Source organism: Bos indicus, chromosome 14 (genome assembly GCF_029378745.1).
Source record: "Bos indicus isolate NIAB-ARS_2022 breed Sahiwal x Tharparkar chromosome 14, NIAB-ARS_B.indTharparkar_mat_pri_1.0, whole genome shotgun sequence".
In the NCBI taxonomy this organism is placed as follows: domain Eukaryota; kingdom Metazoa; phylum Chordata; class Mammalia; order Artiodactyla; family Bovidae; genus Bos; species Bos indicus.
In genome coordinates, this window is record NC_091773.1 from 52,387,468 (window position 1) to 52,402,649 (window position 15,182).

The 15,182-nt window shown below is 34.4% G+C and overlaps 1 protein-coding gene across 7 annotated transcripts in view; it reads left to right on the forward strand.

Moving 5' to 3' along the window:
* CSMD3 (CUB and Sushi multiple domains 3) overlaps nt 1–15,182 on the forward strand; it is a 1,461,887-nt gene that overhangs the window by 1,280,321 nt on the left and 166,384 nt on the right. For all 7 annotated transcript variants that reach the window (XM_070802767.1, XM_070802766.1, XM_070802772.1 and 4 more), the window contains 2 exons: nt 1,398–1,494; nt 3,680–3,784. In XM_070802767.1, the coding sequence (XP_070658868.1) occupies nt 1,398–1,494; nt 3,680–3,784 (202 nt within the window). The remainder of the gene's footprint in view (nt 1–1,397; nt 1,495–3,679; nt 3,785–15,182) is intronic.

Consider the following 15,182-nt stretch of genomic DNA (forward strand, 5'->3'; position numbering starts at 1 on the left):
CATTTTTACCAACTCAATAACTTCTTTCCATGCAGAACCTTGCAGTATATTTTGCTTATTTCAAATGTCAACTCCTACAAGAATCCTTACTTCTGTTTTCTTTTTCTTGTTTTTTAAAGCCAAATATGACTTTTTCTTTTCTTGACTTGAAAAGAAGGAAAAGTCAGATATGAAGAGAAAACCGACCATTTTTTAAGGAGTTGGTGATTATATTGCAATCATACAGTTTTAATTCCAGTCTTCCTCCTCTCCTGGAACATTGCCATTCGGCCTAAAGCCTGTCACACAGGCAGGGTATCTGTTGCCATGTGGCACTCACCTCTGGAAAAGAGGCATAAGCATTTATTTGAATGGAAGAATGGTGATGGCCTATTTTGTGGATAAGAAAAATTTTAATGAATGCAATTGTTAGAAGTATTTAGTAAATAAGTGAAATGCTTATATTTATAACAGACCTTAGCTAAAAAGAAATAAATTTATTTGAATAAGACTATTCCTTTACCTCCTCCTAAACTATAAAATATGTAATAAACAAAGAAAAATAGACAACATCCATAGTTGTGAGGGTTCTGTGGGTTCTTGCAAAAATTCAAGCTGTGCCAAGTGAAGTGCAACAAAGTAACACATGCCTCTTTCTTTAAATAAAATTTGATAGACATGAGAGAATTATACTCAGCATTTCCCTTACCAACTTTGTGAATCTTCACAGTGATTTAGTTATCATGATGCTGTTTATAAAAATATAATCATTTATGAAATTAATCTTTAAAAGACATATCCAAATCAGTTATAAAGTATTATTTTTGGTTATTCATATTGAAATATATCAAAAATGTGTATAAGGGATTATTATGTTAGTTTGTAAAATAAAATAAAAACAGGAAATTTAACAAAGATTATACAAAGTAAAACATAATAAAATGTATCCAGGATAAACCTAGTTCAAAAAGATATATATTATAGTCTTATATGGTGCTTTGTGTGGGCCAGAAATCTGCTTATATCCTAATAGGTAAAGCAGATGAGAAAAGTCAGTACAAAAGAATCAAACATTCTAAAACAAAACAAAACAAAAATTAATCAATTGTTTGGAACATGGCTTAATTCAGATTCTAGGCACTAAGACATTGGATTAACGCAATAAGGTGGTGACGGACATTCTCAGTGCTATACCAGTACTGAACACTGCTAGATACCTCAGAGGCTTTTATTATAAAAGTCAGTGTGTGTATGCCAGTGCCATAAAGGCAATGATCGTTTCTGTTAAAATGCTTCCATGGAGAGCCACAATGATATGGTCCAGGCTTTGAGGTCTCTCTTCCAGAAGAGATGAGTGAACTATAGTATATGCATCACATTAGAAGTATGTGTTCTTACAGATAATTATTATTTCATAGGTGCAAGTTGTCAGCTTTGCTACAGAACATAATTGGGATTCTCTGGACTTTTATGATGGGGGAGACAACAATGCCCCAAGACTTGGAAGTTATTCAGGTAAATAAGAGAACTAAGTTTAATTAAAATCTCTCTAGCTCTTGCTCTAAAGCCCTCCCTAGATCTTTGACTTGGTGGTTTTAATTTTGCTTTTTACAAACTATATGCAAAGAACTAAACTACAAGGTAGAAGTTTGAAAGGCTTTAAAGGCAATAAAATTGAAATTGCTATTTAAAACCTTACTATACAGTGTTACTGTATTTGAGTAATTATTTATTTATGCTTTTTGTGTTAATAGCAATATTTTTAGCTGAGCCTTGGCTCAGAAATAGTATATATGCTCCTCTCCCTTAAGAAAAAGGATGAGAAGTAATAGTTAAAAATTAGACAATGCCTGAAATTTATAATATATTCACTTGATAGAATGTTATGCAGCCATTAAAACAATTATAGAGATTATGTAACAACATGGTAAGTGCTACAAGGTACTGTTGTATGAGAAGAAAGAGAATAAGAAATTAATTCTATGAAATGAATTAAATTATATAAAAATCATACTATATACATATGTGTCAAAACCAGAAGATTTTATAATTTGTTATGGTTTGTGAAGGTAGTTTGTGCAATAATCTAACAGCTTCTTACAACATATTTAGAGTGAAATGAAGTTTCACTTTAACTGTATGCTTTAATTTGGGTTATAGTGTTTAACTCTAGAAATATAAACATAGCTAAACTATGAACTCAAATATTTCAGATACAGAATTTTGAGTGTCATTAAGTTTTTAATAGATTTGAAAATGGAGATGTTAATCGACTTTTCAGCACCACCATTGACGAAAGCAAAGAATAAATATCTAGAGTAAGAATAATTTGTTTTAGGCATTACAAATATTCTGGAAATAGATTTAAAAAGAAATTTTTCTTGGAAAAATTGTATGAATTTTTGTGTGTATGCATTTGTCTGTAATAGACTTGGTATAATACTTTCTGAATGATAAGTATAATAACTAAATGGCAAAAAGTGATAAATAATAACAGCTGTTGATTACCAAGTGCTAGCTCTGTGTGAAGCTTGTCATACATTTCCTCATTTGATCTTTCCAGCAGCCCTGGTAGGTGATTGACACTAAAAGAAATTAAGTTGCCCGAGGTTGTACATCTAACATTAGAATGAGACTGGGACCCAGCTGGTGTGACTCCACAGTCAAAGCTCTTAATCACTAAGATCTTCTAAGAGATCAAAGGCAGTCAGGGTGACCTCTGAGTTTCTGTTTACCTCTGTCTTCACTGATTCAGTTAGGACAGTATAAATCAGAGAGCAAGGTCAGCTAGGTGGGGGAAACAATTGTGTGTTTTGTAATGAATTTGTCCTGGTTTCTCTTATAGAAGACTCAGTGGTTAAGGTTCATAGTGTTGTGGAAAGTATGAAGTAACTAGAAAATTACCAAAAAAATGTTGGTAGCCCTATCAACTCATATGCTTGTTGAATTTTATCTTGAGACACAGGTGAAAGTTATTTTTATGCTTGTCATTTGAAATTGCTTCAGTTGTAATCTTAAGGATCTTAAACTATAGTGTCAGATAGTCAAAAAGTAATTGGTTCAAGTAGATATTTTCAATTCAATAATTGAATAAATTAAAGTTGATTTCCTATAGAAGTTCAGAAGAACAAGATTATAAAGCATTTGCTAAAAGACAAGGCAGGCAGTAGTTCATAATTGGCATTTTTTAAATTCTAACAACCAGCTTTGCTGTTGTTATAAGAAACATCAAGGTACTTCACCTGATATAGAAAAAAGTGTATATACTTATATATCACAATAAAGGGTGATAAATGAATATTTCTTTAAACCCATATAAAATTAGTTATTATTTCATCAAAACACATGCAAATTTTAAAACTCAATTTATTATCTTGTACATGAATTATTGAAATCCACATGAAATTCCAAATATTTATTTTAGGTGACTAGTAAATTTTTCTGCTTTTCATCAGCTTTGTTTGCTGTTACCTATTTTAGGGAGCCATCTAACGTGCTCTCAAAGGTCTGTCTCCTTGGAGATAGTCAAGAACAGTAATATGAAAGACAAATATATGAGAAATATTTTTATTTAAAAATTCTTATAAGACATTTTAATAATATATAATTTCACTTATAACTTGTTGGCTGATTAATAGTTAACTTAGTTTTATTATATTATTATGTGATCACTAAACCACTTTTTCAATTATCATTTCAGGAACAACAATACCCCATCTTTTGAATAGTACATCTAATAATCTATATCTAAATTTTCAATCAGACATCAGTGTTTCTGCTGCAGGATTTCACCTTGAATACACAGGTAAATAAAATATGTGCTGTCCAAGACAATTAAGAAAAATCATATTAATTTTCAATATTAATTTTCTGAATATAGAAAGTTAACGGACTTTGTCAAAATAAAACATCTTACTTTAAGATTTCTGAAGTGTTTATTCAATTCAACTAGAAAATTATATGTATAAAGTTCTGATGATTTTCATCAGAATTTTCAGGTATTTTCTTATTTAAAAAATTTTAAATGCACTTAACATGAGATTTCCCTTCTTAACAAAAATCTGAAGTGTACAATCCAGTACTGTGAACTGTAGGCACCGTGCTGTGCAGCAGATTTCTAGAACTTGACTCCCCTGCTTAAATGAAGCCAGTCGATAAACAGCTCCTCGTTCTCCCTCTTCTCAGCCATTAGAAACCACCAGTTTATTGTCATGTCTAATGAGTTTGACTATTCTAGATACTCTGTATAAGTGGTACCATGTAGCATTTGTCCTTCTGTGTCTGGCTTATTTCACTTTTTCTTATTAAAGAGACTCATCTTTCCATCTTGAGTATTCTTATCTCGCTCATCAAATATTAGTTGACTGTATATGCAAGGGTTTATTTCTGGGCTCTCAATTCTATTACATTGTTCTATGTGTGCATTTTTATGCCAGGACCATACTATTTAAGTTACAATATCTTTGCAATGCAATTTAGAATCAGAGGGAATGATATTTCTAGTTTTGTTCCTTCTCAGGATTGCTTTCGATATTTGGAAACTTCTGTGGTCCCGTATGGAGCTTCCCTGGTGGCTTTGACTCTAAAGAATCTGCCTGTGATGTGGAGACTGGGGTTCAATCCCTGTATCAGGAAGATCCCCTTGCAAAGGGAATGCTTATCACTCAAGTATTCTTGCCTGGGGAATTCCAGAGGCAGAAAACCCTGAGACCACAAAGAGTTGGACATGACTAAAGCTTTCACTTTCATGAATTTTAAGCTTTTTTTTTTCCTATTTATTTGAAAAAAAAAAAATCCCATTGGAATTTTGGTAAAGACTGTATTGATTCTATACATGGCTTTGGGCAGTATGGGCAACTTTGGAAATACTAGTTCTCCATATTCAGTTCAGTTCAGTTCAGTCGCTCAGTCATGTCCAACTCTTTGTGACCCCATGGATGGAACACACCAGCTGGGCCTCCCTGTCCATTACCAGCTCCTGGAGTTTACTCAAATTCTTGTCCATTGAGTTGGTGATGCCATCCAGTCATCTCATCCTCAGTCGTCCCCTTCTCCTCGCACTTTCAATCTTTCCCAGCATTAGGTTCTTTTCAAATGAGTCAGTTCTTCCCATCAAGTGGCCAGAGTATTGGAGTTTCAGCTTTAGCATCAGTCTTTCCAATGAATATTCAGGACTGATTTCCTTTAGGATGGACTGGTTGGATCTCCTTGCAGTCCAAGGGACTCTCAAGAGTCTTCTCCAACACCACAGTTCAAAAGCATCAATTCTTCAGCGCTCAGCTTTCTTCACAGTCCAACTCTCACATCCATACATGACTGCTGGAAAAACCATAAGTTTGACTAGACAGACCTTTGTTGACAAAGTAATGTCTCTGCTTTTTAATATGCTGTCTAGGTCGGGCATAACTTTCCTTCCAAGGAGTCTTTTAATCTCATGGCTTCAGTCACCATCTGCAGTGATTTTGGAGCCCAAGAAAATAAAGACTGTTTCCATTGTTTCCCCATCTATTTGCCATGAAGTGATGGGACCAGATGCCATGATTTTAGTTTTCTGAATGTTGAGCTTTAAGCCAACTTTTTCACTCTCCTCTTTCACTTTCATCAACAGGCTCTTTAGTTCCTCTTCACTTTCTGCCATAAGGGTGGTGTCATCTGCATATCTGCGGTTATTGTTATTCTCCCAGCAATCTTGATTCCAGCTTGTGCTTCTTCCAGCCCAGCATTTCTCATGATGTACTCTTCATATAAGTTAAATATCTCCTTAGTGGGGGAATATTTCATTTGTGGTAATTTAAGAATCTGTCCACTTGTGGGGGCAGACCATATTAACTAGACGTAAGCATTTTAAAGAACTTCCTTTTGTATGCAGAAGCCTCCAAAATCACTGGTTGAGCTATAAGAACATAGTAACCTCTGTAAGAGAAAACTGTATATTTTAAATGAATAGAAACAGGACCTTTAAGAAATTTTTTTAAAAATTAGTTTCAATATTTAGAAAAAGCAGAATACTTATCCAGTAGGGTACTGGAAAAAATAATGTTGTGTGTGTGTGTGTGTGTGCATTACAAATAAGGTAGGTCTAATAACTTTTCTGCATTGAGAAGACACACATTTTACTGCACATCTTTGGTATTTCATTTCTGACAATCCCTGAAATAAAAGTTCTGCCCACAGGGTAACATAAGGAAGTAATCACATTGGGGAAATAACAGTCTCATAATCACACTATGAATACCAACAACAGATGCAAAAGACATTAACATTTGCTATAAAAAGGACAGATCTTGTGTTTTCTTTCTTTTTAACCAAGAAAGTAGGCTCTTTCTATATTCCTAAAGGAATATTTCAAGTTGTAAAGGTTTCAGGAAACATGGCAGGTATTATACCTTGGGAAAAGGAAATTTGGCTGAGATTTCTTCTAGCAAGTGAATATTTTCTCTGTCTGATTTTCCTACTCACTCATGAGGTATTTCAGGGAAAAAAACAAAACAAAACAAAACAATCTCAATTATCTGATGGCACAAGATATTAGACAGATAGGCCTTGTTTTATATTTACTTAAAAGGGAAATGCTGACAAGTGGCTGATTTTTGTCTTAGAGTACAATTTTGCTTCTTTAACTTGGGATCATGTCATTTTAACTTTGAAATGTGTTATTATGATTACAATCATACAAGTCTGATGTTCCTTCTGCTCAATTTATCATTCTCATGCCTTCGTCTCATTAATATTTCTAAAGGCCCACTTTGATCATTTCATATCATTATTTTCCTGTTATCTACTGAAAAAAGGCAGCAATTAGTTTCCTCTCCTCATGTTCTTATTGTCTCCCAAAATGAGAACAAATTCACTTGTTTATTTATCAAATTTTAATTGAATAGCTACTAGATGTTAGGTATACTTTCTAAATGTAAGTGCTACGTACTTGTATCAGATCCAGTCCTAAAAAAAAAAAAAAAAAAAAGCTTCAGACTAACTGAAAACAAGGACATACAAACAGCCATAATTGCAAAATTACAGTGTAAACACTATAAGTATAGTTTATGTAAGTTGATGCTTCTCTGATAATTGTACACTGTAGTTATCTCAAAGTCTTGTTGAAAATCCAGGTAATGAGACTCAACCCCAATAGATCAAGTCAGTCTTTATGAGATTCAGCAAACCATGTGTACTTTTACCAACCTCCCAAGGTTACTCTCACAATGGCTAAAGTATGATATCATATGTAATGTAGATGATGTCAGAGAAGGTAGTGATCAAAACTCTTATGGGTTACTCATAGTAGAGTCAGGGAAGACGTCACCAAAGGACAAATCTAAGTGCTTTTTTCCAGATAAGAATTAAAGTATAGATATAGAAATAGCTTGGACTTTTAACAGACCTCCTAGAATGTAAAAATGTTAGTTCTTTATCGGGTCTGACTCTTTGCAATCCCATCTCTGTAGCCCTCCAGGATCCTGAGTCCATAGGATTCCCCAGGCAAGAGTACTGGAGTGGGTTGCCTTGCCCTTCTGCAGGGGATCTTCCTGACTCAGGAACTGAACCTAGGTCTCCGGCATTGCAGGCAGATTCTTTATTGTTTGAACCATGAGAGAAGCCCTTCCTAGAATGTAGGTGGACATAAGATAATGTATGCTGAAATCAGACTTAGGTTTCTGTCTTGGCACTGCCATTGATGGCCTTGTGACATTAAGTGATTTCTAAGATTCCCTAAGAATCCAGTTTCCTTACCTGTAATATGTGATAATAGTAGCATGTAACTTGAAAGATTGTGTCAGAGTTCAATGAGATCATCCATACAAAGTGTTTCTCATATGACCAGGTACATAGCAAACCCTCAGTAGATATCATGTTTTCCTAAAAATGAGATGAACCCACATGACTGGAGATGTTATGGAAGAGATTCAATGAAGGGGTTTCAATTTGAGGAATAAGATAATCAATTTTGAATTTTAAAAGTCCCTTTTATTTTAAAAAGGGATGAGTGCATTGCAGGAAGAGAATATGCTGAAGAAAAGGAGTAGCAATTGTTCAAATGAGAAACTCTGAAGATGATTATTGTGGTTTTGTAAATGAAATGTTAAAAGATGCAGGAAATAATGAGGTGAAATTGAAAGATTTATGGCCAGTTAGGTGTTGGAGATGAGAAAGAGAGAGGTGTAGAGGATGATTTTCATGTTTTGGTGTTTTGATTTTTACTTTAGATCATATCACTTTGTATATGATCATAGTTTTTCTTTATTTCTTTGGCAAGCTGATTACTTTTTTAGACTTTTTATTTGATTTTTAGAACTTAGACATGGAATTAAATAAAGATCAACACAAGTACTTTTATTTATCTGTAATATTAGACAGCACACCTTGTACTGGGATCTAGGAACCAAAAATACTTCCTAATTTAACTAATGTTAGTATCAGTTTAGGGATAAGATTTCAAGAATGAAACTCACTCATGTTGCTATTCAGGGTCTTTTGTGTTTCCATACAAATGGAAACTAGGAATAAAACTACCATATGATGCAGCAATCCCACTATTCAACATATACTCTGAGAAATCCACAATTCAAAAAGACACATGTACCCCACTGTTCACTGCAGCATTATTTACAGTAGCCAGGACAGGAAAACAACCTAAATGTCCATTGAGAGATAAATGGATAAAGAAGTTGTAGTACATATATATAATGGAATATTACTCAGCCCAAAAGGAATGCAATTGGGTCTTTCATAGTGATGTGGGTTAACCTAGAGTCTGTTATACAGAGTGGAAGTAAGTCAGAAAGAGAAAAACAAATACCATATCAACTTCACTTTCACTTTTCACTTTCACGCATTGGAGAAGGAAATGGCAACCCACTCGTGTTCTTGTCTAGAGAATTCCAGGGACAGGGGAAGCTGGTGGGCTGCCATCTATGGGGTTGCACAAAGTCAGACATGACTGAAGTGACTTAGCAGCAGTAGCTTAGCAATGCATATATATGGAATATATAAAGTTGTAGTACGAATTAACATATTTACAGTGCAAGAATAGAGACACAGACTTGGTGACATAGTGGGGGAGGAAAGAGTGGGACAAATTGAAAGAGTAGTACTGACATATATACACTAGCATGTGTAAAATAGATAGTAAGAAGCTGCTGTATAACACAGGGAGCTCAGCTCAGTGCTCTGAGATGACCTAGAGGGGTGGGGTAGGAGGTGTGGGTGGGATGGAGGCTCAAGAGGAAGGGGATATATGTACATTTATAACTGATCTGCATTGTTGTACAGCAGAAATTAACAAAACATTGTAAACCAATTATATTCCCATTAAAAAAAAAAGAATGAAACATATTAAAGGTTTATTTGGTACTACTTTCAACATAAGAAAAAAAAATGGTAGATGGATACAACATTTATATGTATGTAATCATCCAGACATCCTGGAATGTGAAGTCAAGTAGGCCTTAGAAAGCATCACTATGAACAAAGCTAGTGGAGGTGATGGAATTCCAGTTGAGCTATTCCAAATCTGAAAGATGATGCTGTGTAAGTGCTGCACTCAATATGCCAGCAAATTTGGAAAGCTCAGCAGTGGCCACAGGACTGGAAAAGGTCAGTTTTCATTCCAATCCCAAAGAAAGGCAATGCCAAAGAATGCTCAAACTACCGCACAATTGCACTCATCTCACACGCTAGTAAAGTAATGCTCAAAATTCTCCAAGCCAGGCTTCAGCAATATGTGAACCGTGAACTTCGTGATGTTCAAGCTGGTTTTAGAAACGGTAGAGGAACCAGAGATCAAATTGCCAACATCCGCTGGATCATGGAAAAAGCAAGAGAGTTCCAGAAAAACATCTCTTTCTGCTTTATTGACTATGCCAAAGGTTTTGACTGTGTGGATCACAATAAACTGTGGAAAATTCTGAAAGAGATGGGAATACCAGACCACCTGATCTGCCTCTTGAGAAATGTGTATGCAGGTCAGGAAGCAACAGTTAGAACTGGACATGGAACAACAGACTGGTTCCAAATTGGAAAAGGAGTACGTCAAGGCTGTATACTGTCACCCTGTTTACTTAACTTCTATGCAGAGTACATCATGAGAAATGCTGGACTGGAAGAAATACAAGCTGGAATCAAGATTGCTGGGAGAAATATCAATAACCTCAGACATGCAGATGATACCACCCTTATGGCAGAAAGTGAAGAGGAACTCAAAAGCCTCTTGATGAAAGTGAAAGAGGAGAGTGAAAAAGTTGGCTTAAAGCTCAAAATTCAGAAAAGGAAGATCATGGCATCCGGTCCCATCACTTCATGGGAAATAGATGGGGAAACAGTGGAAACAGTGTCAGTCTTTGTTTTCTGGGCTCCAAAATCACTGCAGATGGTGCCTGCAGCCATGAAATTAAAAGACGCTTACTCCTTGGAAGGAAAGTTATGACCAACCTAGATAGCACATTCAAAAGCAGAAACATTACTTTGCCAACAAAGGTTCGTCTAGTCAAGGCTATGGTTTTTCCTGTGGTCATGTATGGATGTGAGAGTTGGACTGTGAAGAAGACTGAGTGCTGAAGAATTGAAGCTTTTGAACTGTGGTGTTGGAGAAGACTCTTGAGAGTCCCTTGGACTGCAAGGAGATCCAACCAGTCCATTCTGAAGGAGATCAGCCCTGGGATTTCTTTGAAAGGAATGATGCTAAAGCTGAAACTCCAGTACTTTGGCCACCTCATGTGAAGAGTTGACTCATTGGAAAAGACTCGGATGCTGGGAGGGATTGGGGGCAAGAGGAGAAGGGGACAACAGAGGATGAGATGGCTGGATGGCATCACTGACTTGATGGACGTGAGTCTGAGTGAACTCCGGGAGTTGGTGATGGACAGGGAGACCTGGCGTGCTGCGATTCATGGGGTTGCAAAGAGTCGGACACAACTGAGCGACTGATCTGATCTGATCTGATCTGAATCATCCAATAATCAGTCAGTGATCTTTATATTTTATAGTTAACTTATTAGCCTTCTTATCTTTATCCACAAATTCCTTTTGACGTGTAACATAACATATTTGAAGTATAACATAATGGTAGCCAAAATCCTGCCTACCATACTGAAACACTGAGTATAGGCCTAGTCAACAGACTAAGGATGTACTGTAGAAATTTTGAAGAGAATTCAAGAGATTCATGAATAAAAGTTCAGTTTGGGTAAAGTTATTTTTCTGGCAGTAAAAACTGTTAAAAGTTATTGAAGGATTATGTAATTCTTTCTGGAAACTTCTGAATTTAGGAATACACACTTGTCTTCCATGGTGACTTTGAAAGCTGTTTTGCAAAGGATTTAGAAATGGGTTAAATGCCTTCTTGAAGTTATTTATTATCCAGTTAGGATTTAGAGGTTAGACAAACTATGATAATCAATAAAAAACTGACTATAAATTCAGTGTTCTCTTAATACATATTCCAGATGTATAATTCAGAAGAAATATTCTGTAGCAGACAAAAATTATTTAGAACCCCATTTTTACATCTATTCTAATCTTTGATTTCCATAGATGGAAAAACATTTGAATTTGAGTTATAAAATTCTAGAAAACAGAGATTAATATTTCTACCTTTTGATCTTGAAATACTTTTAAAAATCTTTTTCCAGCTTTATTGAGAAATAGTTGACATACATCACTGTTTAAGGTATACAAAAAAGGTGGTTCGATTTATATATGTTGTGAAATGATTAATGCAATAGGTTTAGTTAACGTCTATCATCTCATATATATGCAGTAAAAAAAAAAAGGAAAAAAAGCATTTCTCCTTGTAAAGAGAACATTTAAGATCTACTCTCTTAACAAACATGTATCATAGAAAAGTGTTAACTATAGCCATCCTGTAGTGGTTTATACCCCTAATTACATTACACTCATTTATCTTTTTACTGGAAAGTTATACCTTTTGACTACCTTCATGAATATATTTATTAGTATTACAAACTGTACTCTCTTAGAGGTTGTAGTTCCACAAATCAGGGTAAATCTTCTAAGTTACACACAAAGTGAGATAATAAATATAAATTTGGAAATATTCTCAATAACATTTTTCTGAGATGTTGATATATTCTATTAATTTTATGCTATTAAATTATCTGATATATAATGAGATAACCGATATTAATGAAAAGACTTTTTAAAAGTCAGTTTTTCTGTCTGTTAATAACTAAAGAAATTGGACATTGAAGAGAAAGAAGGTAGGCGGAAGACATGTTTGCCTAGCAACTTTGGAAGGCCGCAAATATTTATATCAGAGTTCCAGAGTTTAAAGGATACAGTTTTCTCTGCTTAATCGAGATAAGCTGAAAAACACTTATTAAAAGAGTCTGATTTACGTTTTTCTATTTTCTGATATGAGTGATCATAATTTGACATGAAGATGCATCATTATTTGTATTGGAAATTGTACTGGTGTTCTGGTTAATAGTCATGTGTACTAGTGTAGTTAGGTGTGCTAACATTCTGTTTTAGTAGTCATGTAAATAGAAGTAGCTGCTCTGAGTTAGTATATTTTTTCCAGCATTGTTCACATTCTTTCTGTTTCCTGATCCACAAGAGCACTAGAAGGTGGGAATCTATTCATCAGTTTGTGTGTGTGTGTGTGTGTGTGTGTGTGTGTGTGTGTGTATTTTAAACATATGTGATTCTGGTTATAATTGTATGTCTTGCATAAATGTATTTGTTGCTAGGGAAAATGTTCCTAGTGCGTGGAATGCCATTAGTTGTATCAGTGTTGGGTAGGCTTCCACAAAAAGAACCTGTAGTTTCTAGTTGCTCTTGTTACTTGAATTCAGGTCCAGCCTCATCATTTTGAAATGATCATTTGATTGTAACATACATATGCAGTTTTCCTCATACTTCCTATTTGTGGAGGCACACTTTTAAATCCCACTAATGGAAAATCCAGCACCTTCCCTGGTAGCTCAAACAGTAAAGAGTCTGCCTTCAGTGAAGGAGGCCCAGGTTCGATCCCTGGGTTGGGAAGATCCCGTGGTGAAGGAAATGGCAATTCACTCCGTATTTTTGCCTAAAAAAATCCCATCGACAGAGGACCCTGGCAAGCTACAGTCCATGGGGTCGTGAATAGTCGAACATATCTGAGCCTCTTCACTAGCACCTAATGGAAAATCCTAGAGGGACTGTGAGCATTTATAAATCAATGAACAGTTTTTGGTCTTGAACTTATAAAATGAACTTATTTTAAAAAGGGAAACTATATAGTAATTGTGTTTGAAAATTTATGGGTGCTCAAAGATCTCAAGATGTAGTCTCTGAGGAAGACAAAGGTAATGTCACCATAATGAATAATTTTTTCCCTCCTCCCACACCTGAGATCATTCATTATATCTACTACTAATAATTTTGCTGTAAATCTTATAAAAACTCATGTGGCCTGAAAACATCTTTCCATGTTGTGCAATAGTTGGAAGGCTAGTCTGAGTACCCAAATTATAAAAATAGTTGTAAAATAGTCAATGCTAAGGAATGTATTCATTTAAATGTAGTTTATAAATAACAAAAGGTTTCAATTCAACACAATAGTTATTTTATTGCTTTCCTTCCTTGAACAGTATGCTTAAGACCTAATGCATTAGGTCTTAAGTTTATTTTTATAACCACAAAAAATGGGCTAGTTAGATAATTGATTATTTGTGAAAAAATAGTGATTTGTGATTAGTGATTTGTGATTTGTGAAAATAGTGATTTGTGAAAAAGGTAATTATATTTTTACCTAAACTAATTGTCTTATTCTACTTCATGTATATCATCTTGTAACTATTAATTTTAGAAACACCTCCTGTCCAAGTTAAATTGTTAATGTTTGTCATTTCTAATTTAAATTGCTATTAACCTAGACTATATTACATGCAAATATGTGTAATTGATCTTTATAAACACATTTCACTCCTTAAACCTATAAGGCCATTCTAGTTTTGGCATAGTTTACTCTTTTATCCAAATTTATTTCATGATCATCTCATTGATTTTTCATGTCTTTGTGGTATTGATTTAGAGATGGTTCTTAATTAGAGAGTCTCTGAATTCATAAAACATTGTGTTTGTGTAGTTCTAAAGTTTCTCTAGTTATATCTTGAGCTATTGTAGTAACACTGCTCCTAGTCTTCTGGATTTTCTTATAGAAGCTTCTCTTTGTGAGTCAATCACAAAACTGAAGGTCCTTAAGTTTGGGGCTTTATGTAAATCTTTATATGTGTTCTTTATATTACTAGAATATTTATGTGAGATCTATTGGTCTTAAACATAGAGACATGCTTTCATGACAATAAATATATATATATATATATCCTTTATCTAGAATCCAAATGTACAACCTAACTTCCATGCTTAAAACCATTCAGTAATGCTAGTAAATGTTTTTTGAGGGCATCCTGTGTTCCTGAAACTATCTAATTCTTATACATGTATTGTTTTCTTTATGCACCAAAATATTCATGTGGAGTTGGTATAATTTTGCATCTATTTTATAGGTGAGGAGACTGAGACATAGAGATTATCTCAGATTTTACCACAAAAAGGCAAGAAACTAGTGGAACCAGAATGCACACAGAGTACATAAGTTTTGTTCTTAATAACTCTGAATTTTACCTCCATTAACCACAGTAGGAAAATACAAACTTCTACATTGATTAAGATTACAAGATTGTTTATATAGTCTATATCCTGTCTCCCTTTTCAGCTTCATTTTTAACTGCCCTTCCCAAAACACTATAATATGTTTTACAAAAAATGCTCCCCTTTTTTCTTCCATAAAAGAAGGAAAAATAACATAAAACATTATCCACTTAACATGCCAAGACAGCATATTCACCTTCCTCTTTATTATTATGAACTGATAAAATATATATTTTTTTTAGTACTCACACAGGTTAGTTTCTATGAAATAATTATTTAAATAGAAGACAGCCTTCTTATATTGTGCTTGTTCTGCTACTCTGAAGCCATCTTTTAAAACAACCCCCTCTCTAGCTCTACCCAGAATTTCTTCAGAGCATGGTTGCTTATGTTGCTAATTGATCTTTGCTTTTCCAGCATGTGTGTAACACAGTAAGAACATACAATTGGTACCAGTAATTGCTCATGTAATGAATGAATGGTCCCTACCTGCCAGATTCTATTTATCATTTTACTTATCTTTATTCTTTAGACTAAAATTTTATAGGTAG